This window comes from Carassius gibelio, chromosome B9 (genome assembly GCF_023724105.1).
Source record: "Carassius gibelio isolate Cgi1373 ecotype wild population from Czech Republic chromosome B9, carGib1.2-hapl.c, whole genome shotgun sequence".
NCBI lineage: Eukaryota > Metazoa > Chordata > Actinopteri > Cypriniformes > Cyprinidae > Carassius > Carassius gibelio.
This window is the reverse complement of record NC_068404.1, coordinates 30768419-30795250: the sequence shown is the minus strand read 5'-3', so window position 1 is coordinate 30795250 and position 26832 is coordinate 30768419. Positions and strand designations below refer to the sequence as shown.

Genomic DNA, 26832 nt, shown 5'->3' with positions numbered 1-26832 from the left:
TAAATTCCCGACAACAGCATTGCCACATTTGGCGTATAGTCGGCAGGGTATTGTGGCTGCTGTACAGATTCAGAGACATTGTGTTTTTTTTTGTTTTGTTTTTTTTGTGTTTTCTAGTTGTGACAATACAGTGGAGATTCGTCTGGTAAGTACCCCTAATCAAATTTAGCTATGGAGGCTGAATTACAGGAAATGAGAGAACTAGTGGCTCAGTTGAAGGCTGATAATGAGAGACTGCGACAGGAACGGGCACCGGTTGAGTTGCTTGATCCTGGTGCAGCCTCTAGTAGTGTGTCACGGCCGGTAACTCCTAGTTCTGTCGACCTAAATGTCGGTACCGTTGAGCGCTTTGTGTTTATTCCCCGTGAACGGCGTTGTCCAAAATTTAATGGTAGGTCTGGTGTAGGCATTGAAGAGTGGGTCGAAGAAGCTCAGGCGTGTATGCGTATGCGAACCATGACTGTTGCTGAACAAGCCTTCTTTTTGTTTGATCATCTCGAAGGAGAGGCTCGGGATGAAATCAAATATCGACCCAGCATTGATAAAGATGATCCAGAAAGAATTATTTCAGCACTGCGTGAGTTATATGGTTGTGCAGAATCCTATATTGCTCTGCTGGAGGTTTTTTATTCGCGCCGACAATTGGAGGGAGAAACACTACAAGAGTTCTCCCTGGTATTGTTGGGTCTATTTGATAGACTTAAACGACAAGCCCCACATACCATCCCAAATGCAGACAGTGTAGTAAGAGACCAATTCATTGAAGGTGTGTTAGATAATGCATTACGTCGAGAATTAAAACAACTGGTTAGACGTCAGCCTGCTGCAACACTGTTGGACGTGCGAGGGGAAGCTATTCGCTGGGAACGAGAGGGGATGCCGGGTGGTGCCAGGGGGCGAAGTCAATCTGTTCCACTGGTGCGGGGAATTCAATGTGGGGTTCAAGGCGATACTGGGGTTCGTTCAGAGCATGGGGATCGCCCATCTGAATTGGTTGAATTACGGGAAATGTTTAATCAGCAGCAAAAGCAGCTTGACCAGCTTACTCAAATTATAACCCGAAGCCACAGTACCCAGTTACGTGGTCATTCGCCACGTCCCACTTCTGTGATTTGTCGACGGTGTCAGCAGCCCGGTCATTTTGCCCGTGAGTGTAATTGGCGACATCATTCTCCCGGCCCGCCTACTCGTTCCCAGGCTGATTCGTCCAGCGACGCAAGGCCAGTTAGGTCTAGTTTCCCGAACCAGTCGGGAAACTAGCCCCCACCGTGCTGCAGAGTCACAGTTCGGTTGGGGGTATGCGTGGCTCCCGTGTTTTACAGGATGACACATCCGTGTCTCGTTTAGTCTCCCCATGCCCACATCTTGTTGTTTCCATGGGGGGTGTCTCAGTACCCTGTTTGTTAGATACTGGTTCCATGGTATCAACCATTACAGAAAGTTGTTTTAGGCTTTGGTTTGAACCGTGGGGCCAGGATCGATTACAGTCATGCCATTGGTTGCAGCTCAGAGCCGCCAATGGACTCGAAATTCCTTACATTGGGTACATGGAACTGGACATTGAGCTGTGTGGTCACGTGGTATCAGAGTGTGGAATACTTGTGGTTCGTGATCCTCCAGGTGGCAGCTCTAGCATCCCTGGTATTCTGGGGATGAATGTTCTTGGGCGCTGCTACAGGGAGCTTCTCGGACAGTATGGATCCACCCTGTTTGAGTTGCCATTAATGACGAATGAGGTGGAATTGTCTCAGGCTTTTCAAACTTGCCAAAGGGTTGATGGTGTTCTCACTTGCGGGGGTAATGTAAAAGTCCGGGGTCGTAGAGTGTGTCGTCTTCCAGGCGGCACCTTAAAGTTCATAACCGCAACGTGCTCATCCATATTTCGTGATAAGATTGTGTTATTTGAGCCCCTTGAGACTGGGTTGCCAGCTGGCTTATTAGCCTCCCCATCCTTAGTGCGTGTTAAGGGTGGGACAGTTTCTGTGCCTGTCATTAATGTTGGGGTTCTTGATGCTGTTGTATATCCCACAACCATTCTTGGGAGGTTGTGGGAAGTGTGTCTAGTTGACTCCCCTGTTGGGCTGACCGAGGTATCGCTGGCAAATGCTCAGATAACGACCTGTGACACGATCATTGCGTCAGAAGTAGGGCAGGTTAAAAATGTTGAATTGCAAGGGTTGTCGGACGAGGAGCAGGAACAGGTAAGGGCTCTCCTCTTGGAATTCCAGAGTGTGTTTTCCACTGGTGAGCGGGATGTCGGGGGTACTGACCTCCTGTCTCATGAAATTCCGCTAATTGACGAGACTCCAGTCCGACAACGCTATAGACGAATTCCTCCATCCGAATATGAGTTGGTTAAGACCCATATCAGCCAGCTTTTAGATTCGCAAGTGATTCGTGAAAGTTGCAGTCCATATGCCTCTCCAGTTGTCTTGGTTAAGAAGAAGGATGGTAGCCTACGCATGTGCGTAGACTACCGTCAGCTAAATGCTAAGACTCGAAAAGACTCCTTTCCATTGCCGCGAATTGAAGAGACACTAGATTCTTTAACAGGGTCTCGCTGGTTTACCACGTTAGATCTGGCCAGCGGGTATAATCAAGTCCCTGTTGCTGAATCTGATCGTTATAAAACTGCTTTTTGTACACCTTTTGGGTTATACGAATGGAACCGCATGCCCTTCGGCCTGTGCAATGCCCCAGGCACTTTCCAGCGCTTGATGGAGCGGCTCTTTGGCGATCAGCGACACCAGTCTGTCCTGTTGTATCTTGATGACATCATTGTCTATTCCTCATCCGTGCAACACCACCTGCAACGGTTAAGGATGGTACTGGAACGCCTAAGAGCTGCTGGCCTCAAGGTTAAGCTGGAAAAGTGCGCCTTCTTTAGGGAAGAGGTGCAGTACTTGGGACATGTAATATCGTCCCAAGGAGTAGCTACAGATCCTGGTAAGGTCGAGGCCGTAGCTCAGTGGCCCTGTCCCAAAACTGTGTCACAGCTGCGGACCTTTCTAGGTTTTGTTAGCTACTATAGGCGATTTGTAGAAGGGTTTGCCCAGATAGCAGCGCCGTTGCATCGGTTAGTGACCGAGGCAGGTAAAGGGAAGGTGAGTAATCGTAGACAGGAGTTGGGGGCGTTGTGGTCCGAACAGTGTGAACAAGCATTTCGGACGTTGAAACAAAAACTTACCACCGCACCCATCCTTGCATATGCAGATTTTAAACTTCCGTTCATCTTGGAGATCGATGCCAGCCATGTAGGGCTAGGTGCGGTGCTGTCCCAAGAGGTTGATGGCAAGGTGAGACCAGTGGCTTATGCTAGCCGGAGTCTTCGTTCAGCGGAGCGTAATACTGCAACATACAGCTCCATGCGGCTGGAGTTTTTGGCCTTAAAATGGGCCATGGCCGAAAAGTTTCGTGAATACTTATTGGGACATCATTGTATCGTACGCACAGATAACAACCCGCTGAGTCATTTGGTAACAGCAAAATTGGGCGCCACCGAACAGCGGTGGGCGGCTGAGCTGGCAGCCTTTGATTTTGAGGTGCAGTACCGGTCAGGTATGTCCAACCGGAATGCGGATGCATTATCACGGTTGCCTTCAGGAGGGCAGCCTTTGGAAGGCAATAGTCAGTTAGGAACGTTAGTCCCTGAACTGTTGAGGCGGACCACCACTGTAAGTTCAGCCTTACCCACCACTGTGAGGGCTGTGCAGGCGTTGCCAAGTCGATCTGGGCCCGAACTGTTGCTGTTGCAAGAGGAGGATCCCACAATTGGTGCAGCCCTTAAGTATTGGCGTCAAGGGCGAGGCCCAGGGCCTCAAGAGCGACGACAATTGTCCAAGCTGATCTTGGTGCTGCTTCAGCAGTGGGACCGTCTGGAGGAACAGGACGGCCTGTTATATCGACGGGTTTGCCGTCCCGATGGCGGTGAAGAGGTGCTACAGCTAGTGCTGCCTGCTGTGTTACAGACTGAGGTACTGACCCAATTACATCAGTGTCATGGGCATCAAGGCATTGAACGAACCCTGGAGTTGGTGCGACAACGTTGCTATTGGCCAGGGATGTCGGCCGATGTAGCACATTGGGTACAGCGATGTGAGCGGTGTCAGCAAGCCAAGGAGGCTGCACCAGTTGCTCGGAGTTACATGGCACATCTACTGTCCTCCCGTCCAAACGAGATCGTGGCCCTTGACTTCACAGTCTTGGAGCCTTCCCATTCTGGGCACGAAAATGTGCTGGTTATGACGGATGTTTTTAGTAAATTCACATTGGCAATACCTACTCGTGATCAACGAGCAGAAACCGTGGCCCGTGTTTTGGTGGAAGAGTGGTTTTATAAGTTTGGAGTTCCGGGGCGGATCCATTCTGATCAGGGCCGGAACTTCGAATCCCATCTCATTCAGCAGTTATGTAGCCTCTATCAGGTGGGTAAGTCTCGCACCACGGCATACCATCCAGCCGGTAATGGCCAGTGCGAACGGTTTAACCGGACTTTGCACAATTTATTGCGGACGTTGCCCACTGGGAGAAAGAGGGACTGGGCTTCTTGTTTGTCCCAGGTGATATTCTGCTATAATACAACTCCCCACCAGTCCACGGGTGAAACCCCTTACTTTTTGATGTTTGGGCAGGAGCCGAGACTGCCGGTGGATTTCTTGCTTGGCCGAGTGCAAGAGCCAGTGTCTGGTAGAATCCACCATTGGGTGGAAGAGCATCAGGCTCGTCTCCAAGTGGCCTTTGAGGGTGCCCGAGAGCGGCTGCAAGCAGCAGCTCTAAATCGTAAGGCCAAGTTTGATCAAAGGGTTAGAGAGCAGCCTTTGGCGGAGGGCCAATTGGTCTATCTGCGAGAGCATGGATTCTTGGGACGACATAAAATCCAGGATTTATGGAGCTCGATAAAATATCAGGTAGTTCGGGCACCCCGGGGGGGTGGGTCCGTGTATACGGTAGCACCTGTACATGACCTTGGTAAGCTCCGCCATGTTCATCGTACCTCTTTAAAACCCTGTGTTTGTGGCAGTCCGACTCTGACGGAATCTCTGGGGGATCAGTCTGAACGATCAGCACCCTTGATGATGGAGGATGAAATGGAGGATGAATTGGAGGATGGCGATGTAGCGTATGTGGTGGAAGCGCCACCAGTAAGTGAGAGGGGTGCAGAGGTGAGTAGAGCTCCTTCCGAAGGGCGATTAACTCCTGCCTCTGGAGTCGAGAGTTTGGCTATCAGGCCTGCAGTAGGGGTAGGGGAGAGTAGTGCAAGTTTACATCCAGAGCCCGTATCCGTTGCTTTGGGGATGTCCAATATATCTGGACGGGCCCCAAGACGAACTGGACGTGTAGGGGCAGGCCAGCATTCAAACCTCTACCGCTTACCACGAGCTGTAGGGAGTGAGGCTAATCAAATCTCTGTCACGTCTACCGTGGGTGCTAACTCCGTGGTGGCCTGGTTTAGACCTTGGGATTAGCAGAGTTGTTCATCGTTGGGACTACGATGACTAATGGGGGGGTGGATTGTAGTGATATGATCAACCATTTTTTTGGGAAAGTGGTACATTCCACCTGTATAAAAGGGGATGTGATTGACATCCAGGTAGCATGTCATTTGGGGGTCACGGATATGACGTCATCTTGTGTGCGCCGTGTTTATGTCCAGCAGTGTGGCTGAGGATGCGGATAAACTTCTCTCTCTACAAACCTCGAACTCGTACGCCAGTGAGTGCGCGGGTCGGTGTGAGTTATTATCTGCAGGTATGTCACATGTGTATGTCTCATATAGGTGTACATGTAGGTGTTTGCTGGGGATCCTGAGGCGGCAAATTTTGCATTTAACACGTTTTGTGTTTTTAGTGACACGGGGGGCCAGGAGGTGTTGCAGCAGGCTTTTGTGGTCTATTTGAGAGTATTTGCACGCGTTTCAGTCTCGGCACCGGAGAGCTTCTGGGCGGGGTGGACTGTCCTTCATTGTGCCTGCTAATTCTTTCAACTACTCTTCTGCCATTTACTGGACGGTGAATGTTGTGGTACTGCATACTTTGATCAAATTGACCGACTTAATTGTAGCGCACTGGGGGGTTACCGTGACAACCGGAACCGCTAGCGTTCCCGGCCTGAAGTGACTCATCGCCCTCAAACTAATTTGACTTTAACTTTGTGGGGGGTAATTACAGACGAATCATTAAGTGTTTGACGCAACCATTGTGTTTAACTGCCGTTTCTCTGTCAGACTAGTTTCTTTTGAAATTGCTTTACTTAAGATTGTATTTTATTTTGTTTGTATGCATACTGTGACACGTCACAACCTGTTGTGTTGCCCACAGTCTGTGAGTACCAGTGAGTGAGGATTGCCAGTGACCTGGTGTCCTTGTTTCCGTCAGGCAGCGAGTGATAAGTGTTTCTGACAAATAATAACCTGATGTGCATATGTGACTGTGTATGAATGTGGGTATTTTGTTTCTTATGTTGTTCTGTTTCCTTTCCCTTCAGAATTGGGGTACCAGTCCTAGCCAGTGTCGTGTGTGGTGGTGGTGTGGCTGTAGGTTTGCGGTGTTCACAACGTGGGTGATGATGCTGTGTGGTTAGAGCACAAGTGTTTGCTGTGGTCATTGGATAAGTAACTTGAGTCCCCCAGTTCTGAAATCGGAAAATTGTTTGTCTTTCATATTTTTATGATCCATGCCTATCCCTTTTTTTAGTGCTTATTAAAATAATAAATTGTGTATATATAAATTAGTGATTTTGAATAAATTGTTGAATTCTGTGTACTGTGTCTGATATCTGTCTCAGCCACCACGTATCTGTGTGCTGGTGATACATTTGTATACCGGTAGGTCCCCGGCCAGTTTCCGGGGTGGCGTAGTCTATATTTCTTGCCATAGTTGGCGCTGGGTTAAATTCCCGACAACAGCATTGCCACAATACCTTACATTTCTCTTGGGCTTGTGTTCTCTGTAAATTCTTCTCTTTCACTCTCTGTGTCAGTCTGTTCTTTCTCTCTTTCATCCTGTCTATTATTCTCCTGTGTCTTAGAGTCATTTGGCTGCTTCTTGCTACTCTTCCTGAAGAAAGATGCTATATCTGCTGCCTGTCTCTTCATTTTCCACTGACTGACATAAATACAAATCAAAACATAAGCAAAACAGCAAAACATTTAGGATTATTATTGAGCAAAGATTAGATGTTTTTGTTGTAGGTACCTAATTTTATCTTGATTTTATCTATCATCCATCTAACGTTAGCCTGTTTACATAGAAAAGTAACGTTACTGTATATAAAATCTTTATATATTCATTTATATATTCAGAGATAAAATAAACATAGTTTTGAGCATCTGAGTCGGCTAATATGAAGCTAGCAAAGTTAACTGCTCCTTACGTTACCTGTTTGTTACACAGGATAATGAAAACTTCAGACACAAATAGTTGAACGGAACTAAGATAATAATTTATCTGACTTTAATAACTCACCTGAAAAGATGTGTTTGTGTGCTCAAACACGAGTTGAACCAGGCACAAAAGCGAAGCTTCACTTCTCGTCTCTCTCAGTCCTCGACTTTTTACAAATGCTGGAATGAAACGCGCGCTACGGAAACTCTCGCGATAGCGCATTTGCCTGTAAGTGACAAGTGATTCAATTGTCGCGAATCTCGCGATAGTTTCACAGTCCGAACGTAATCGTTCCGCCATGATCGATCGAGGTCATTTTGATCAAAATCTAAGAAACTATTATTATTATTTATAATAGATCGCGATTACGATCGGGGTGGCCGTGATTATTTCCATGGCCATATATATATATATATATATATATATATAACACACACACACACACACTATATTAAATAATATACTTTTGTAGGTTATTGTTATTCGGAAACTATGCAAAGAATGTGGTCTGGACTCCACTGGCTCTCGGAGTGACCTCCTCCTCAGATTGTCCAATGAAATGAAATCGAGGCAAACATATGATAAAATCTTTGAAAAAATCTGGGGTGCCTCTGGTGAGCTTATCTAACTTTTGATAATACAATTAATATATTGGCAGTACATGGATGTTCAAAACTTTTATTTTATTTATTTTTTCCTTTTAAATTGTTTGGGGTTTTTTTCCCCTTTTTTTTTCTTTCCTATATTAGGAGGCTGGGGAGTCATCATGTGCCCATGTGGTGTAGTTTACAGTTTAAAATGCAATCTTCGAGCAGAAAGCCCTCGAGATTTTGTTGATCTTCTGTTCTCATGGAAGCACATGCCGAACATTATCATTTATGACTTTGCACGCGGTTTAGCAACACATGCCAATCTCAGGGCACCAGAAAGCATTCCTATTCATCCACATGAGGGACGCTTGGCAGAACCCACTCAAGAAAACATAACACTTGCCAGATCTGGAAATCTGAAAGTGTCCTTGCCTTGGCTGGAGGAAAAAAAGAGTGCAAGTGATCCTCAAGGACACCCACTGACAGGATCTTCTGATCATTACATATTATCTGACCGTTTTCACGAGAACAATACCAAAGACAGTAGAGATGTTCTGAGGAAGATCACTATAGTGCCTCAACTAGCTGGCAAAATAAATAGCCAGGTTGCAGAGCAACTGTTCTCAAAGATGAGAAAAAATAACTACTTCTTGAACATGTCTCAGCCATCAACACACCTCTTTCAAATGAGGACCATAATTCACCACTATAACGAAAACAAGAACAACAAAGTGAGGACTAGATTAATGAAGACATTTGGATCAAAGTTGGTGATGAATATGCATGGACAGGCTGTGCTGGGTAAGTTAAAATACCTTTATATTAAATACCTTTTTTTTTTTTTTTTTAAGTGTAAATGCATAAGCCAACAAAAGAAATATGTTTGTGTCTAACTTGTTGCTTGTTTTGTATTGTTAAAGAAAATTCGGACATCTCTATAGACGAGCTAGTCCCCACAGACATTGAGATGGAGCATGTTACCCCGACATCAATGACGGTCCCAACCAGTAGTAAGTGTAAACCTGCATAAGTTTTAATATATCATAAAGCTGTAATGCATAAAGTTGTTGTATGTAATTTTCAAATTTTTATTATTACAGCAGAAACTGAAATGGTGTGTAATTATAAATGCCTGTCTGCCAGTAGAGATTGTTGGGATTGTGTGCCAACTCATAGGCAATCAGTAATGGTATGTGAAAGGTATTTGGTTTTATTTGATGTTGCAATGGCAAACCAAAAATGGTTTTTTAATCATTTTTTTCTTCTCTCTAAGCTTGAATGGGTTTTGGGGACAGGCGACCAAGATGAGACAATTGCTGAAGTTGGAAACGTGGTTCTGAAAAGAAAAGATTTCTGGACTCTCTGTCTCAATGAGCAGTTGGAGGCAACAGTAAGTTGATACAAAGTAACATACAATAATATTAAGAAATGACTGTGACTCTTTACAATTTTCTTTTTAAAAAATTCAGATTGCAAACAGCTGTCTTGAAGTAATTACTTTGGTCTCTATGGAACGAGTAAGTATTTGTATAAAGCTGCAAATAACCTGAGACATAGTTGTCTAGCTTGTTTATAGTCTTACATAAGTACGTTATGTTGTAGGGATTGGATGTGTGGACAGCTAATGCATATGTTGTGGTGACCTGGTTGCCTCCAAATAATCTGGACCCATCCTTGTCATTTCCAGTGAGGCCACAAAGTTACATACCATTTAAAGCAGTGACCAATTTTATTTTAACCATCTGAATGTTTTTTTTGTTTTTATATATATGTATTGTTTACAGGATAACATTGCACTAAAAGACTGCATTATCTTCCCTGCTTGGAAGCCAGGACACTGGATGTTGTGTGTATGTCATTTGTGATCTAGCTATTTAACTTTCAAAAAAATTAACTGTCAAAAAAAATTTACTGTGTTTGTCTTATCACAATTCAGAAATACAATTTCATGATTTGGAAGAACTAACATTTTTTTGCAGGTCATGAAGCCAAAAGATAGACACATGTTCTTCCTAGATTCAACCAATCCATATGGGTTGGGTGATGGGAGATATATGAAAGCTTTCAGGTTGCAAAAATAAAATAGTGAAAATGTTCAAGGTTCTAAGTTCAGGCTTGCTGTTCAAGGTTCGCTGTTCAATATTTGTGTTCAAGTTTTGCTGTGTTCTGTGCAAGAGTTTAATAAGCTTGCTTAATGGTTACTTGCATGATGTTCTGTCTTTGCATGGTGTGACAGTTTTTACAAGAAAGACCCAAATACTGTTGACTGCTATGGTTTCAGAGCATCAAACTGTATGTAATTTTGCATATTAGCAAATATGTTTATTATGTGTATTTTTGTTGCAGCAAGATGACAGCCAAAATTGCACCTGGAACATGGATGCTAATAAAAAACAAGGTTGGTTATAGGAAGTATGCTAAAGTTGGGATAGTGGGAAGTGTCAAACATTGTAAAAGGTTTTTTTTTTTTATATTTTATTATTTTATTTTTTTAGGATATCCCCCAACAGATTGGTGGTGTGGACTGTGGAGTCTTCATGTTGATGGTATTGTTTTATTTATAACTAAATAATTACACCATAATTGGTTTATTTATGAGGAACAAGGCAGGTTTTTTTATTATTGTTTTGCATTTACAGAGAGTGTGTGTGTGTGTGTGTGTGTGTGTGTGTATAATTTGTTTTCTTTTTTTTTATTCCAGTATGCTCTACATCTTGCCTTGGGAGCACCCTTTGATTTTACATCTGTAAGTAATTATAAAGGTAAATGTGTTTAACTGATGTTGTTGTAGCTGTTAATATTTTAATATTTCAGTTATTTTTTTTCCTTTTTCTTCCAGTGTGACATGCCAAAGATTCGGAGATGGTGGACTCTAATTCTTTTAGAGAACTTTGGGGTTTTCTCTGAAAGGTAAATACTGGACATTTCCTCCAGCCCACCATTACATTTGCACCCCCTTCTGATCATTTTTAAATGAACCAAAATATGTATATTACAGTGCAGATACCCTTCAAGAGGCTCTTCCACACAGAGAACCAGCTGAGCTTAGCAGCAGTGAGGTATGTCTCAGATTTAAAGCCCATATATACACACATATGTACAGTTGAAGTGGATCAAAACCTTTCATCAAAGTTGTATTAAAATCAAAACAATAACCATTCTTGTCTTAGGACAACTTACTGATTAACTCTTTTGATCCACTTCAAATGTTGACTAATCACACACAAATACATATGTAAATACATAAATGCATACATATATAAACATCTGTAAGAAATGTAAAAATTAATTTTTTCTTTAATATTCTGTAATCAAGGAGCTACCAGTAATCCGAGACATGGCAGAAGCTGTGAAATGGATTGATTCCAATAACCATCTGCTCAGAGGGCCGGTGGAAGAGCCTCTTTTCCTCACCATGACTGAGGAGGAAAAGGAAAAGGCCCTCAATGATCTCAGTGAAAGCACAGACTCTTCGAGGGAGCCCTTTACGTTTCTTTTTCAGTTCAGGGATGACATGGAATTAGTTATACAAGAATGTCATGACAAAATGGGTCTAAAACTGAACTGTTCATTTGATACATTTTAATTTAAATTAATGCCATATGGTCATGACAATGTGTGAATTGTTTGTTTTGTAAATTGTCATTTTCATTTTATACAAAATTGTCATGGCAAATTGTTTAGCAAGTTTATTCCATAAACTTTAATTATCTAGTTTTTGATTTGTTTCTTTTAAAATTTTGTGTGTTTGAAGATTTTTACAGCAATGTTTTAATTTTTTTGTAGTGAAATGCATGATACACATGTTCTTTGCTTTGAAGTATATTTTTTTATGTTGTGATTAAAGTATATTTCATATAAAATGCCTTAAGTTTCAATTAATTTTTATTATCTCGAACTCGAGGAAATAGCTCACGTAATGCAATTAAATGAATAAGTATATACAATTATATTAAACAATTTTTTTTTAATGTGTCGTTGTAACATGCGCACATAAAGTATAACGTTTCTTATGAATAAAAGCCAATTATACTTCAAAACCGTGGGTGGCGCTGCTCTGGTAAGTACGTAAGCTCCGCTCCTCGCTTCCGGTTCTGAAACGGCTGTGCTGCGGGTCTGCAGATGGATATATCTCCCCAAAGCTGCCCATAGAACAGAGTGAAATGCATCCTTTATTGTGGTGTAACAGTGATCCAATATATTACTGTCTCTTGTGGGACATGTAACATGCTGTCTGTATTTTGGCAGTTCACGGGAGAGATTGGCTTTATTAAAGTCCCAGAGAATTGATTAAAACAGAGTCTGGGTGTTGTTGTTCTGTGTCTGTGATCTGATCAGCGAGTTTCTGTAAAGCTGAGCTCATGTGCGCTCAAGTTTTCTGTACACAAGTGTAAATTTTTGTCTGTCAAACTTATTTTTATTGTCTTTTGTAATGACCTTAAAGGGGGGGTGAAGTTGGAGTTTTTTGCACTGTTAAAGAGTTGGATTCCCATGCTAAACATGGACAACGTTTAAAAAATTAAGTTGTACACTGTAAAAAATGATTTTTTGAACTTGTAAATAAAGATAGCATCAGTTAAGTAAATTTTACAAACAAATACTATTTTGTCTTTTTACTTCAAAATATCATGTTTAATTCAATAAGCTACTTGAGGTTTCATTTTTATTTATTTTACTTAAATACATAAGTAAATTCAAATGGAACTGACTAGGTAGAAATGAAAGTTAAAACTCATAAGTATATTTTACTAGGAACCGTTTGTTATGTTTACAAGGATTCTTTAAGTAAATATCAAAGTTATGATCCCATATTTCCCATCAAGCAATGGGGCATGAATAATTAAAAATGTACACTGTTTTATGGTTGCTTTTGTTGTTAGTTGTTTATTTTAGTTGTTAGTTGTTGTTTGTTTTAGTAACATACTGTTTTGTGACACCTGGAGTTTATTTTCTATTCAAAATGACCCATTGATACTCAAACACTATTCACTGATTGTTACCGTCATTGTGTGTGGTGTACCAAGTATTGAGGTCTCTGTGTTCAGGTGGCTATTAATTTTATTGAGTGGGCATATCATCTTAAAATGATAACAGCCTGTCTACATGCTTACTTGCATGTTTGCAAGTGAACCAAATGCTTTAATAGCACGGTGATTTACCAGTGTTACCTTGTTAAAGTAAATTGCATAAACTCACAGATTTTATTAAATTCAATGTTTAAGTTGTACTTAAAATATATGAGTGCAAAATTTGCAAAAGAAAAATACAGTTGTATGCTTTTTTTCAGTAATAAGCATTAGGCTACACAATGTAAAATTTAGAAACAAAGAGTCACCAAAATTAACTGGGAATTTCAAGTAAACCTAACTTAAAAATGTATAATTAAACCTACTAATAATTATGTTTAGGCTTTTACTTAGCAAATGTTTGTAAATTTACTACAATTTTCTGAGTGAAAAAACTTAGCAAGCTTTTTTCAAGTAAATCCTACTCCACATTTTTTACAGTGTAGGTTTGAAGGAGTATTTCTGTTCCAAAAATACTCCTTCCGGTTTGTCACAAGTTTCGGAAAGTTTTTTTCGAGTATGGCTCTGTGTGACGTTAGATGGAGCGGAATTTCCTTATATGGGTCCTGAGGCACTTCTGCCGGAAGAGCGCACGCTCCCGTATAGCAGAGCACTGAGAGCACAACAGACTTCACTGATCAGAGCGAGAGCGTCGCCAAATGTCACAAAAGAAGTGTGTTTTTGGTTGCCAGGGCAAGACAACCCTGCACAGATTACCAAAGAAAAAACAGCATTAAGGGACCAGTGGATGGAGTTTATTTTTACAGAGCATCAACGGAGTTGTGCAAGTGTTTGTGTTTGTTCCCTGCATTTCGGATTGCACATCGCTTATTTCTTTCGGTAATGTCACAGCCTCCACATGCTCTTAACGCATAAGCCTGTTCGTGCTCGTGATTCTTTAGCTCCGCCCACACGTCACGCCTCCAGGCGCTCGTGTTTTTCCGGGAAAAATCGGTACAGACTATCTTTCTCTTATGAATATAATAAAACTAAATACTTTTTGGAGTTATGAAGGATGCAGTACTACTCTATAGGTACTCAAGATTAACAGGATATTGAGTGAAAACGAGCATTTCACCCCCCCTTTAAATATTACTTGAGTACTATATCTTCTTCCAACAATGCCAAAGCTTTAAAATCAGTTACATTATGCACAAAGTATAATATTTATGCTTTTTTATAATGTAAACAAAAGGGACTCGAGGCATCTCTGTCTCTCTTGAATTTATTTAAAGGATATATTACCCCTGGCTCAATTATCATTATTTTGTAAATGTATTTTTATTTTTTTTTGTTATTATTTTGTTTTACTCTTATTTATTTTACTTGCTTTTTACTTTACTTGCTCTTTGTCTACTGTTGATAATTATTTTATTTTTTGTTTTTGTAGATGAAACTGTATTTGCTGCTATGTTTGTTCAATAAAAAAAAAAAAACACAGAGCAGCAGAGTGTGAGAAATCCTTATTTGTCCGAGAGAGCAGAAGGAGTTTCAAAGAGAGTTTCTATTAATGTGGCTTATTAGAACACTTTTGTGCAAACGGCGTGCTATCTTCATTTTATCAAATTATCATAATCACATCTATTCATTTTACACTCCTGCTACTAGCATTTCATTCAGACTAAAACCACTTTAATTCAGGTGAGAAAGGTTTTTTTTTTTTTTTTTTTGAGTGACTTTTGCACATATAATAATACCACTGCAGATGCATTTCACAGCATTAAGGTTATCTATTAATTGATCTTTAATTTTAAAGACGATCAATCATCAAAAATTGACATCCCTAAATGCAAACAGTTGGATTGTATTGAACTTATTTTATGACAAAACTGATTGAATTTGAATTGTGTACATTTGAATTATAAACAAGTGTAATTTAAGAAAAATGTATATTATATGGGATTTAAAACAGTTTTCAATTGGATATTGATATTGATTTTTTTTTTTACTGAATATTTAACATTTGAAATTTAACATAATGGATTTTTTTAAGGCAAAGTGTTATAGACATGTATTTTCAGGTCCGCTGCTGGCCAAATGTGTGCCCTAAGCAGGATTGTATTGTTGTGCCCCCCTTCCTCAAATATGATGATGGAAAAAAACACCTACTATACGGGTGAAAATATAACTTTAATCAAATAAAAAGTAAATGAATAAATTTTATTATTTCCAAATTACAAAAATTGTAGCTCTCGACATTAACCTATGGCTATAACTTTATTATGACTCTAATTTATTTATAGTCTCAAGCATTCAGAAATCATGCACAATTAAATTAAGCAGTTTTACTATTATAGAACCATGGTTTATCATTATTGCCTCATTTTTTTCATATATAATGCATTTTAAGTCATTTTAAAGGCTATTGATGGCTTTGGTCTGTTTTTATACCAACAACAAAATAAAAAAAAAAAAATATTACAGTATATTAATACTTAAATTATTATTTGAAATAACAAAACCATGGTTAATTTGCAGTTACCATGGCTAAAAGAAGGATGATTTGTGGTGTTATTGTTAAAACCATGGGTAATTTTCATAAGGGAACGTGAAAAAAAAAAAAAAATTCACAGGAATGTTTCTGAAAGTGATAAACGGGCCTCGTTTTTACCTAAATTATTGATCATTTATTTTAATATATAATAAAAATGTATTAGGTGTGCATTGTAGCTGACACCCTAGATGAACACATTACAATTGTTTTATGACTGCAAGTCTTTCTCCTCAAATGCTACTGACTTTAGAAAAGTGTATACCAATATCGCATGTAACTCTAAGCGGTCTCTGGTGTTTGTTTTAAAGTATATTTGGTGTAAAAGTAGCATCACCGTGTCTATACGGGACGCAACAGCTTGAAGTGACAAAGCGTCCTGTAAAGAGCTCGGACTCTGTCAGAAATAGAACAGGAATCCGTTTGCTGTTGGAGATTTCACATTCAGTGTAGACACTATCACTGATTATAATCCACAGGTTCTTCTGTCTTCAGTCTGGACGAGGTGTGAGCGTCATAACTCCAGGGACGGATGAACACACGGCTCTACTGGACACGTACTCGGAGAACTAGACCAGAGGGACCCCGCCGAAATACTGCTGCTCCCGGAACCAGATTTCAGACAGACACCTCAGATTTCTGAACCAAGTGGAGCTTGAATGAGATTTACCAAAGAAAAGAAGATATGAGGCAGAACGCACGCTTGCTGTTCTCTGGTGAATTCTCTCTTCATGAACAACAATGTAGAGCTGTGCACACAATGTAAGTAAGAGATTAATTTGACAGTGTGAACAGCTTCAGTGATTATAATCAGAGTTTTTGAGAGAGCTTGAACTCTTGCTAGACTGAAGTCAATGATAATGTTCTTGACTTTGAGGATTGATTCTTTGCTCTTTCTGTTCAGTGAAACACTTATAATTGGGAACTTACAATGTTTTGACTAATTTATGTTAAATACAAAGTCATAAAAATATATAGTTAATTTGTGGTGACCAGAGTTTAATTATGTAGTTTCTGTTTTTTACTTTTTAACTTTTAAAACCATAGTTAAGTTTGTTAAGCTTAATTGTCAAAATCATTTGTGAATGAAGTTTAAACAAACAGCACAAATAACGTATAATTCTTTAATGTGTTATTATTTTGTTGTGTGTGAATAAATGTGCATATTTATAATAAATTACAACAATGAGCGACCAAGTGTCAGCTTTGCAAAAGAAGTAGCTCATGAGTATGAACTATTTTAGTCGTGTCATTTCTGCTCCTTTTCCCGAGCGAACTTCTGTCTTTATTTGTACAGGTACAGATACTTCTAGAGCAGATATGAGGGAGACTTCAGTCACGTTTGGAGCACGCTCTTTCACAGATGTCTGTGGATGTGGACTTCTTACAATTGATCTGTGTTCAGGAGCTGGTTTTCCTGAGTGCTGTATCCTCCAGGTCATCATTCCTGTGGACAGATGGGAAGACTTCACTGGTCTGCATCATGCTGTTACTTTAGAGAGACACAGAAACGAGACGCATGTTGTGACGACACGATTGGAGCACTCTCTCTTCTGGAGAGGAGCATTTTGATAAATAAATACACCATATTACATTCATTGTAATGTTTAATCTATATTTAATACATCTTTACATTTTTTTTAAACTTATGTAAAAATAGTTTTGTAACTTTAATTTAATGAAATGATCCTTGTTTACAATTTAAGTGTTTCTATATAAATTTAATTTGAATCTTCAATATTATAATAATGTAGTAGCAACTAAGCTGCTATGTACCACATACATATAATATAATATAAATATTTGTGTCAATACTCAGTCCTAATTCAACTCAATTCAGATTTGTAGATACATCTGTGTAGTGTATGAGTGTGTTACTCCTGGTTTTTATTTCTTTAGATTGAGACTGCAGACACTACAGCCTTGCTTGAGCTTTCTGAAAGAATCGTAGCATGTGGTACACAGGATCCTAACATGTGATGAAAGGAAGACATTGTCAGGTGTAGTATCTGTGATTCTGTCCATCTGACTCTCCTCCTTTCTCTTCAATCCACACATCAGGGTTAGATGTTTTTGGTGCATTATACTTATTCGTAGACTCTCATCTGCAGCTTTTTACAGGTTTTCCATTGTCATGAGAAACAATGAAATATCTGATGTCCCTGTCACTGTTTTAAGTTCAGGAACAGCGAGGCTATGACATAATAGTATTACAAGATTGTTGTTGACCCAAAGCTTTTTACAAGTTTGTTTCCACAATCACAGAATGTTTCTTTTCTTCAGGAGCGAGGACTTTGACAGAACGGGGCTGAATGTCCAGATTAAAGATGCTGTTGTGCCAAACATTTTTAACTTTCCAGCTCATCTTCAAAGGGTCTGTGTATCACTGACCAACAATAATTCAAGGTGTATAAGAGTGATATATCAATATGTGATTAAATGTCACTTTAGTTTTAGTTTCTGAAAGTTATATAATGTGTTGTTTATTACATCATATTTAAGACACTCCAAACGTCTTGACCGAATCTGTTCAGAATTGATCACCACTGGTACAGTCTGAATTGTGTGATAATGTCATTCAACTTAACTTATGTAGAAAGATCATTCAGGGGTGCCTAGTTCTAATTTGTCTTTTTTTAAAAGCATAAAACATTTTAAAGCATGGATTTAATATCTGTGTACTATACTCGTATATCTTGTGTTTCTTTTTTAAGGTGGCTGGAATAACAACCCTAATGTCGTCCAGTTAAAGTAGATCTTTAGGAAGCTGATGTTAAACAGAGGCAATGTGACGGCGCAGGATGAGTCCCTACCATCTGTCCTCAACACCTCTTCAAACCTGTCAGATATGAGGAGAAGATCTTCCATCCACGTTTGCTGACATTCCTGTTCTAGTACATGACCACAGCTACCTTCCCGTCTGCTTCGATGGTCTTGTGGACAACAGTCTCTTGTACATTTCAAGATGTACAATTATACAAGTCTTACATAATTATGGACTGAAATTCAACATGGTTGTATATTTAAGACATGAATATTTCAATTAAAAACATTTCAAACTGATTTTCATAACCAAAAATTCAAGAATTCATATTCAACTTTCAGATTTCACTTCCAAAATATTCGATCTATTTAAAAATACAACCTATAATATTCAACAGGCAAGTTTCAGTCCATTTTATTTCGCTTTACAAATTCGCTTCCACAAATTCAGTGGTTCAAATTTGACAGTAAATTCACCGTTTCACATCCGGGAACAACAGGAAAATCAGTAGATTACCGATCACAATCTCATCTGCTGTAAATCGTCTTCACCGGCAGGGGGTGCAAGCGCTACTTTGTCTTAACAAGCATCAACGAAACCGTCACGAGAGGCCTTCATAAAACATCATTTGACGAAATGGACCGAGCGGTGAGTTGATTAGGCCTACATCAAGTGTTTAAAGTAATAATTTTTTTAAAGTGTGTTTTAGTGAAGTGTTTGTTCATTTTAAGGATGTAATTTTTTATTTCATTTATCTGGCCAGCAATACTGAGGTATTTAACATGCTATTATAATTTCCCTTTAGCATTTGCTTTTGGATTATGTTTTGGAAAGACTCCGTTCACGCTTGGAAAATGCTGTTGGACGCCTACCCCTTGACATGGACTACCTGGAGTTTATCTGCTCTCAAGAATTAGTCTTTTTAAGTGCTTTGACCAATTTAGTTACCATCCCAGCTGATATTTTCGAGGGCATCACAGAACTGTCAGACTAGTTCGACTAAACCTGTCAGACGGGGAGACGCGCACTTCGACTATTCTGCAGGAGTCAGGGTCGATGGGACGACCACGTCTTCTAATCTCACCAGACTACATCACCAATCTCCTGGACATGAACTTTTCTGTTCCAACCATTGCTTGCATGCTTGGAGTAAGTGCACGCGCAGTTTTCAGACGAATGGCTGAATGTAACCTCTCCATTCGGGCGCGATATAGCACTCTCACGGACGAAGAGTTAGATGATTGTGTGACAGATGTAAAGCAACACATGCCTCAGTGTGGATACAGAATGATGAGAGCAGCTGTAAAGGACACCAAGAGCAGTTCGACCGGGTCAGGGCAGATACAGTGGGAGTCATGTCCTGAAGGGCACAGTTGGGCTGCGTGGTACGAAGGACACATTCAGTGTCAGGTCCTAGGTCAATAATGCACATTGACACCAACTATAAACGGATTCGGTAAGTTTGTCAGGCTTGTTTACTCCATTATTGCATGTTGCAGTCCTTTCCAGAGCTCGGAGTGCATTTTTAAAACATTTGCATGATATTTTTGTTACAGCTACAATATAGTCATCTTTGGGGTGTGGATGGCTTTTCACGCAAGGTAGTGCCCACTATTAACTATTTTGTGACTTCTCTATATTCTATTCACTAATCATCCGGCAAATAATTTCCTCTGTTTAATAGATAATGTACCTTGGAGCTTCATCTAATAACCTTGCTAAAACCACCTTGGATATTTTTCAAGAAGCAGCGAAGACATTTGGCTTCCCTCTCAGGTAGTACCTGATCTAGAGTAAGATCTCCTCATGATATTCAGTTCAGTTCAAGTTCAATAAATGAAATGATCGACACTCTTAAGACCAAACAGTGGCGCTGACATATGTTATGATATTCCAGTAAAAGTTGCTTTCAGTTTTAACAGCTCAAAATGTATTTTAGTCTAGCACTAGCTTAAGCTGTAAAACTGGAGCTTATGTCTATGAATTTTGCATTGAATAATTTAACATTTCTGAGAAATGCGTTTCAATCTCAGTGCTTAAACATCCATGTTCTTAGGGTACGAGGAGATCAGGGTGTTGAAAATGTGGACGTGGCTCGCCTGATGTTCACAGTTCGTGAGACAGAAAGAGGAAGCTTTATTTCAGGAAAGAGCGTCCACAATCAGCGGTGAGTTAAATAGTTTTTTGTTGAAAATCAATTTTATTATTATTACCCACTTTATGATTTATCAACCAGTACATAACATCTGCCTAAAAATGTTAGATTTAACTGACATATTACTTTTCTTTTCAGTATAGAGAGGTTGTGGAGAGACGTCTGGTCATCAGTGACAAATGTCTACTACGATGTTCTGCATGCTTTGGAAGAAGGTGGCCACCTTAATATTTCTGACCTTACTCATCTGTTCTGTTGCCACTGTGTATTTCTCCCACGGCTTCAAGATGATCTCAACCTATTCCGAAACACCTGGGACAATCACCCAATACGCACAGAGGGTAATATGTCTCCTAACCAGCTGTGGGTGATGGGAAGTGTCCGCAATGCTGTACCTGAGCCTGACATAGAGCTATGTTTGTGGATTTTGACAGTAAAAACTTCTGAGTAATCACACTGTATTCAATACAAGATATTACATTTTTATACTGTATTGATGAAACTTTATTCTGTGTTCAGAACTGTAATTGGTATCTCATTTGTGACATAAAATGCTGTGTTATTGTTTGAAGGGATTCAGCACACCACAGATAGACTGGGAGAGTAGTGGACTGATGTTGATGCACATTCCAGCGTTGTTGTGCCTCAAACCCAATGTCCCCTGACTGATGAGCAAATAGAAGCACTCAGAGAAAATGTTGAGCCCAAAGGACCTTCACAGACTTTTGGCTGGGACATCTATCTAGCTGCACTTCATTTTTGCCAATCGATTATGGAATAAATGTGATTGTCATCTTTAGCCTTAAAGAGGCAGACTTCTAGCAGAAGCAATTAAGAAAGAATTAATATTTGTACTCAATACGTTAAAGTATCTGAATAAAAAAAACCTGTATGTAAGAATGTTGTTTTTGTTTAATTTGTACTTGTTTAATTTGACACTTCCATCAGTTAGTCATAAGCACAGTGGATTATGGATTTTTTTATTCAAGAATAGACTTATTTTGAATATCTGTACTTCCATTGAACATGTTTAAATATACATTTTGCATAAATTCTAATACTTTAAAAGAATAAAGTACTTAATGGTATTTAGCAAATTCCGACAAGCTATGGAACAACAATGTCTATAGCACTGCATGAGCCCATGCATGAAAAAAACCATTGTGGAACGATACAAGTTGACCGTATAAGTGACTGCGTGTACAGAACATTAACCAATTACTTAACGTACTATATCTTATAGCATAGTATCAAAAAAATAGCAACATGATCAACAAGCATCATGTACAAAGCAATCCCAAAAATGAAAAAGAAAAAAACCTGTAAGCTGGGTTTGAACAAAGCATTGGTCCTAAGTGCAGTAACAGCATAAAAGTGTGTATCACTGTGTAACAAATGTAACATGTGTCTAAAAATTACACATGGCCAAAACCATACTTGCAAGTGCCAATGCACATCATCAAGTCCTTGTTGAAGGACTGGAAACTGTTGTAGTGCCCTTGGAGCCGGAGAACACAGAAGCAGCTAGAGGATTTTGGGAGATCACTTTTCACAATTTCCACAGCCATATTTTCCTCCATCTGCTCCCATCCGACCCAGAACTTCAGAAGGTTTTTAAGTCCATGCTGGATGCTGAAATAACAGAAATTATAGAATTTCACCCTAAAATTATAATTGTCTTATTGTTTACTCCTTCAGAAAATCAAACTCTAGTCTTTCCCTTGTGATATTTGTGATTAGATTCATATAATGGAATTTCAGAGGGTTTAAAGATGGGGTAGCATTTTATAATAACTTTAATAAATCCTTAATAAGCATTATATAATGATCAAATCCTGAGAACATACATAGCTATAAATATGAGATGTGCTTGTTAAAAGGATCGTTCACCCCTGAATTCAAACTGGTTTTATAAGCCCTTGAACTAAACTGCTTTATTCCTTGGATTGGTTTTACGATCGCTAGAAACTTTTTGAAGCATCTAATTGATAGTTGTATAGATGTCAACAGAGGCACAGAAATCTTTCAGATTTCATCAAAAACATCTTCATTTGTGTTTCGAATATGAACTGCAGTTTTATGGGTGTGGAACGAGGGTGAGTAATGACACAATTTTACACAAAAATTCTTGAAAATCTACAAATGTCATCAAACTCCAGTACATATATTCAGTAATGCACTTTTTTATATTTACAAATGTACAAATGCAAAAAGGAAATGTAGCTATGAGTGATCTGGATGTTTAAGAGAAAAATGTAAGAATATAAGAATGAACAAGTCACACTTTATATTAGGTGTCTTAAACTACTTGCGTCAAAAATATTATGTACAATGTACTTATTATGTTCATCTTCTATTGCAAACACACGAGCTGCTATTGAGGTGGGATACGGGTTAGGGACAGGTTTGCTGGTATGGGTAGCTTTAAGGGTTGGTAAAGGAGTCTAATCTTAACTAACCACCCTTTACACAAGTATTGTTTCATTAGCGTTAAGTCCAACACACACAAAGGTAGTAAATGATTAATAATAAACATTTACAAATTATGAATATTTTCAACTTCATATCGGGCACAGCAAAAACAATAATTTAATGATGGGTAAAAAAAAAAAACAATACACACCACAACAAAAGATGAGCAAACATATTAAATTAATGACCTTATAGGTTGTGATTATGAATTAATATGTTATTTAAATTGCATAATCATATAAATTCCAAGTTTAATGACATTTGTAAGCACTTTGATTTACAGTAAATAATCTGTTAATCTTTATGTAACTAGTTCATAAGCAATCATTAACAAGCACATTATCTCACATAGCTATGTGAATATACTGTACAGTATATTAAAGGGGTCCTATTATGCTTTTCCACTTTTTCAACTTTAGTTAGTGTGTAATGTTGCTGTTTGAGGATAAAAAAAAGCCTTGCCTCCACTCACCTGCTAGCCATTATTAGCATTGAGAAAAAACGAGACATGGAAGACTAGCTTCATACATTAGGCTTTTTACACTTGTACTTCAACTGCGGTTTAAAAAAAAAAACTGTGTAAGAATGTTGACAATGCACATACCTGTCTCAATGAACTGCTTTAAATACCCTGTGATCCGTTCCTTTATATCAGCTGAGTATTCTTCATCATCTTCGTCATCACTCTCTCTAGGACAGGAGATGTGTGAAAGCAGCATCTAAACAAGAAACAGAACGAGAGTCTATAAACAGTCATGTATTCATGTTTGCCAAAAAATGGCTATTGATATCATGTTTAAGGGAAAAACTATTTGTAGTCCTCTTCTGGAGAAGAAAGCCTTACCTCAGGAGTGCATGAGTCCTCCGATTCCTTGGGAAAGAATACCACATCCTTCCTCTCAGTTAGACGAGGCCAAACACAAGTGTCTTTCAGTCCTCGTTTCAGTTGCTTGATTTGGCGTACTCTTCTTTTTAGATGATTAAAATTTCAACACAGACAGAACATACTAACAAGGTTTTTGATAAAAATTAAAAGATCATATATATATATACACACACACACACACAATCTAAACAGTAAATTAGTAAAAAACTATTATTACACCTGTGTAACAGTGCCATTAGAAGCATAATACAAAATGCATTACCATGTATTCAATTAAAATTAGGTGCAAAATATAATTGAAATGTATAGAAATGAGGGTAGTGGATACTATCCACAAATGTTAGTTACCGCATGTGACAGCAGACGTTCGTAAAGCCACCTTCTGTTTTCTTCTGTTGGACCAGGAAGATCCCAAGACAAACAAAGATCCAGGACTTTACTAGACTGGTCCTCATTCAATGGAGACTGTCCACTGAGCTAAAAATACAAATATTTGTAACACACATAAATACCAGCAACAACATTACATTCCAAATAGGTCAAACCATTTTCCAAACCATTTTCAAATAAATAAATAAACACACACACACACACACACACACACACACACACACACACCAAGTTGATGGTCTCCCGTTTGTCAACATCTGGGCAGTCCTCCAGTTGCAAAGTGGCAGTATCTTGAGAACCTTGAAGTAGAACATGAACAAAAGCTCTGCTGAGCCCTGCGAGACATGGGCCGCCGTGCAGAAAAGAATGACCTAGCATTCTCCCCGCTACTAGGAAGAGGTCACTTTCAATGAGGAATTGTGAGGATGAGGGCACCAAGTGGTCTGGCTGTCCCTCAAAGAGGCAAGTAACTCCTGTGTTTCCTGTTCATTCAATTGCAAATCAGCTTTAGTAAATCCCATCAAAATAACTAATTCAAAAAATGTTAATAATTCATTTTTCAGTGCAACTAATTAACTGCATACCCAAGTTCAAACTGAAACCATACTTCAGTTTTTCAAGAATTGTAGAAAAAAAGTGTCTGGTGACTCCATCACCAACTGCAGCATCCCCTAAAATCAATGAAAATACAGTTATTAAAGCTGACATCATGGATACACTATAAGCTGCACATTTTATAGCATACACAGTTTCATTTTCTCTAGGCTGTACCTTCAAGTTGACATTTGACAGGACAGGCCCACTCTACATTTCTTTGCTTGTAGAAGTTGATCAGTTGCCTTTCCTGTTCTTCAGCACATGTTCTCAAGTCCATACACATTTAAAGAGGTTTCCCTGTCTCATGCAGTCTGAGAATTTCCCTTCTGTACAAAGCCATAGCTACTTTTGGATCCGGATGGGTTTTCCAATCTGGTAAAAAAATAAACAATCATGCAAAATCAAAAGAGCTTTGTTGCACATCAATAGACGTGTATATATTTTTTCCATCTCTACTTGTTTACCATAAATTCAAGATAGACTATAAAAATAAAGACTTATTTATAATGTCAGCAACAGAACTATGTCAAAACCAGTGTCATCCTCTTTTGCACTGTACAAAAAAAAAAAATTCAATTACCGGTACCATTATCCACGTATAAAAACTCAGCAGTGTCGTTCACTTCATTATCCATACATGACAACTCAGTTGTGTTGTTATTTTCATCATCCATAGGTCTAAAATTTAGGAAAGTGGGAAAAAAACAACAATTAACACTCTGCTTCTGATATGAGGTAAAGAGTACTGTACTTTTATAAATATTTTTCTATTTATGCCAAAAGTAATACTCTTTGGCATGCACACCTTTCCCCACATTCACTGGCATGAACTTCCAAGATGTCAAGGGGCATTTCTTCTTGACAAATAGGACAGCAAGCCTATAATATAGAATAACCAACCATTTCTTAAAAACTTTTTTGCCTCAACGACAGGATTTGACCAACTACATTTAGCAAGAAATGCAAGAATACCGAGAGAGTTTACCTGTTCATTGCTCTTTTTTTCACTTTCCACATCTTGTGGATCATGCAGAGTTTCATCCTGACTTTCATCTCCATCTTCGACCACAACAACATCAGAACAAGTCGTAATGTGATTTGTGAGGATCTGAAGTGGGTACAGTATTTTTTGCACATTGCTTTAGGCATATCTCGGACTGCTTCTGATGATGGTGGCAAGGGAGTGACATCGAGCTCATCTTGTCCTGGAGCTATATAGATGACAGAATTCTCCCCTATTTTGGAGGTTTTGATAAGCCTGCCTGTGTACCCACAGTCTGCAGGTGCCACAAGTGAAAGCTTCCGGCTTCCCCAACCCCCTAAAAGTATAAACACCAACAACAGTTATGTATATATATATATATATATGGCATGCACCAATATGAAAATTCTGGTCGATACCGATAATTCTTTGTATCTGAAAGCCAATAACCAATGCATTGGCCATAAAATCTAAATCTTTATATAATTTTTGAGAGCCAAACAAATGTCTCACCATTAATTAAATGTAGCCTATTTGCCAGACTTGCGCTGCACATGTTGCATTAATGGTATTTTACTTTTTTGAAGTGATTTCAAATAATAGATCAAGACATTCAAAACCATCATTGTGAACAGTGCACATCTGAAGTGTCTCTGCTGAGGGAAATAATCAATCACTTATCGGCTTTAATACAACATGTTTAATACAAATGTTCTATATAATAATAATATAAGGATATATATAGCCTACGACAATGCTTACTAGACCACCACACAATGTAAGGTTAGTGCCACAGCTGCCCAAAACTAACTAAAAATAATTCATGTTTTGTAATGTTAATACATCAGCTTGTGTAAACTGAGCTATTTAGTCACAGTTGGCCAAGTCAAAGTATAGACTGCATTCTATTGAACAAATTAGGGATTTAATGCTTTTTATTTGTGCGCATCAGCCGTCCGTGAGGGGCTGATGCGCTGTTTTGTTTGTTTTGGTATTATTAAAATGTAATTTGATTGTGCGCCGGTTCCCGCCTCCTTCTTCCCGATGAATGTGGGGA

The 26832-nt window shown here is 39.0% G+C and overlaps 2 protein-coding genes and 3 long non-coding RNA genes across 7 annotated transcripts in view; 3 read left to right on the top strand and 2 right to left on the bottom strand.

The window, feature by feature from the left end:
* LOC127964884 (NACHT, LRR and PYD domains-containing protein 12-like) overlaps positions 1-26832 on the top strand; it is a 1383583-nt gene that overhangs the window by 1239031 nt on the left and 117720 nt on the right. The gene's annotated exons all lie outside the window — the stretch shown is intronic.
* Positions 1-26832, bottom strand: part of LOC127964951 (uncharacterized) — a 153693-nt gene that overhangs the window by 84959 nt on the left and 41902 nt on the right. The window lies entirely within an intron of this gene.
* Positions 7860-11695, top strand: LOC127964924 (uncharacterized). Of its 2 annotated transcripts, XR_008155150.1 has the most exons (14): positions 7860-7996; positions 8132-8773; positions 8893-8982; positions 9073-9161; positions 9246-9362; positions 9442-9489; positions 9575-9658; positions 9757-9822; positions 10319-10370; positions 10468-10518; positions 10674-10718; positions 10812-10882; positions 10971-11031; positions 11289-11695. XR_008155150.1 is itself a non-coding variant. In XM_052565468.1 (12 exons), the coding sequence occupies exons 1-11, from the start codon at positions 7942-7944 to the stop codon at positions 10706-10708; spliced, it is 1329 nt and encodes a 442-aa protein (XP_052421428.1). In that variant the 5' UTR covers positions 7860-7941; the 3' UTR covers positions 10709-10718; positions 10812-10921. The 2 variants fall into 2 exon arrangements, 1 of the variants encoding a protein (XP_052421428.1); XM_052565468.1 differs by lacking the exons at positions 10971-11031; positions 11289-11695 and having other exon boundaries at positions 10812-10921.
* Positions 17428-20060, top strand: LOC127964968 (uncharacterized). The gene is made up of 6 exons (XR_008155199.1): positions 17428-17529; positions 17813-17935; positions 18244-18941; positions 19099-19749; positions 19850-19894; positions 19978-20060. It is a non-coding gene; the product is annotated as an uncharacterized LOC127964968 (long non-coding RNA).
* LOC127964952 (uncharacterized) lies at positions 24153-26111 on the bottom strand. Of its 2 annotated transcripts, none has more exons than XR_008155173.1 (7): positions 25779-26111; positions 25599-25672; positions 25374-25471; positions 24968-25165; positions 24781-24867; positions 24425-24678; positions 24153-24283 (listed from the first exon to the last, which is right to left on the bottom strand). It is a non-coding gene; the product is annotated as an uncharacterized LOC127964952 (long non-coding RNA). The 2 variants fall into 2 exon arrangements; XR_008155174.1 differs by having other exon boundaries at positions 25380-25471.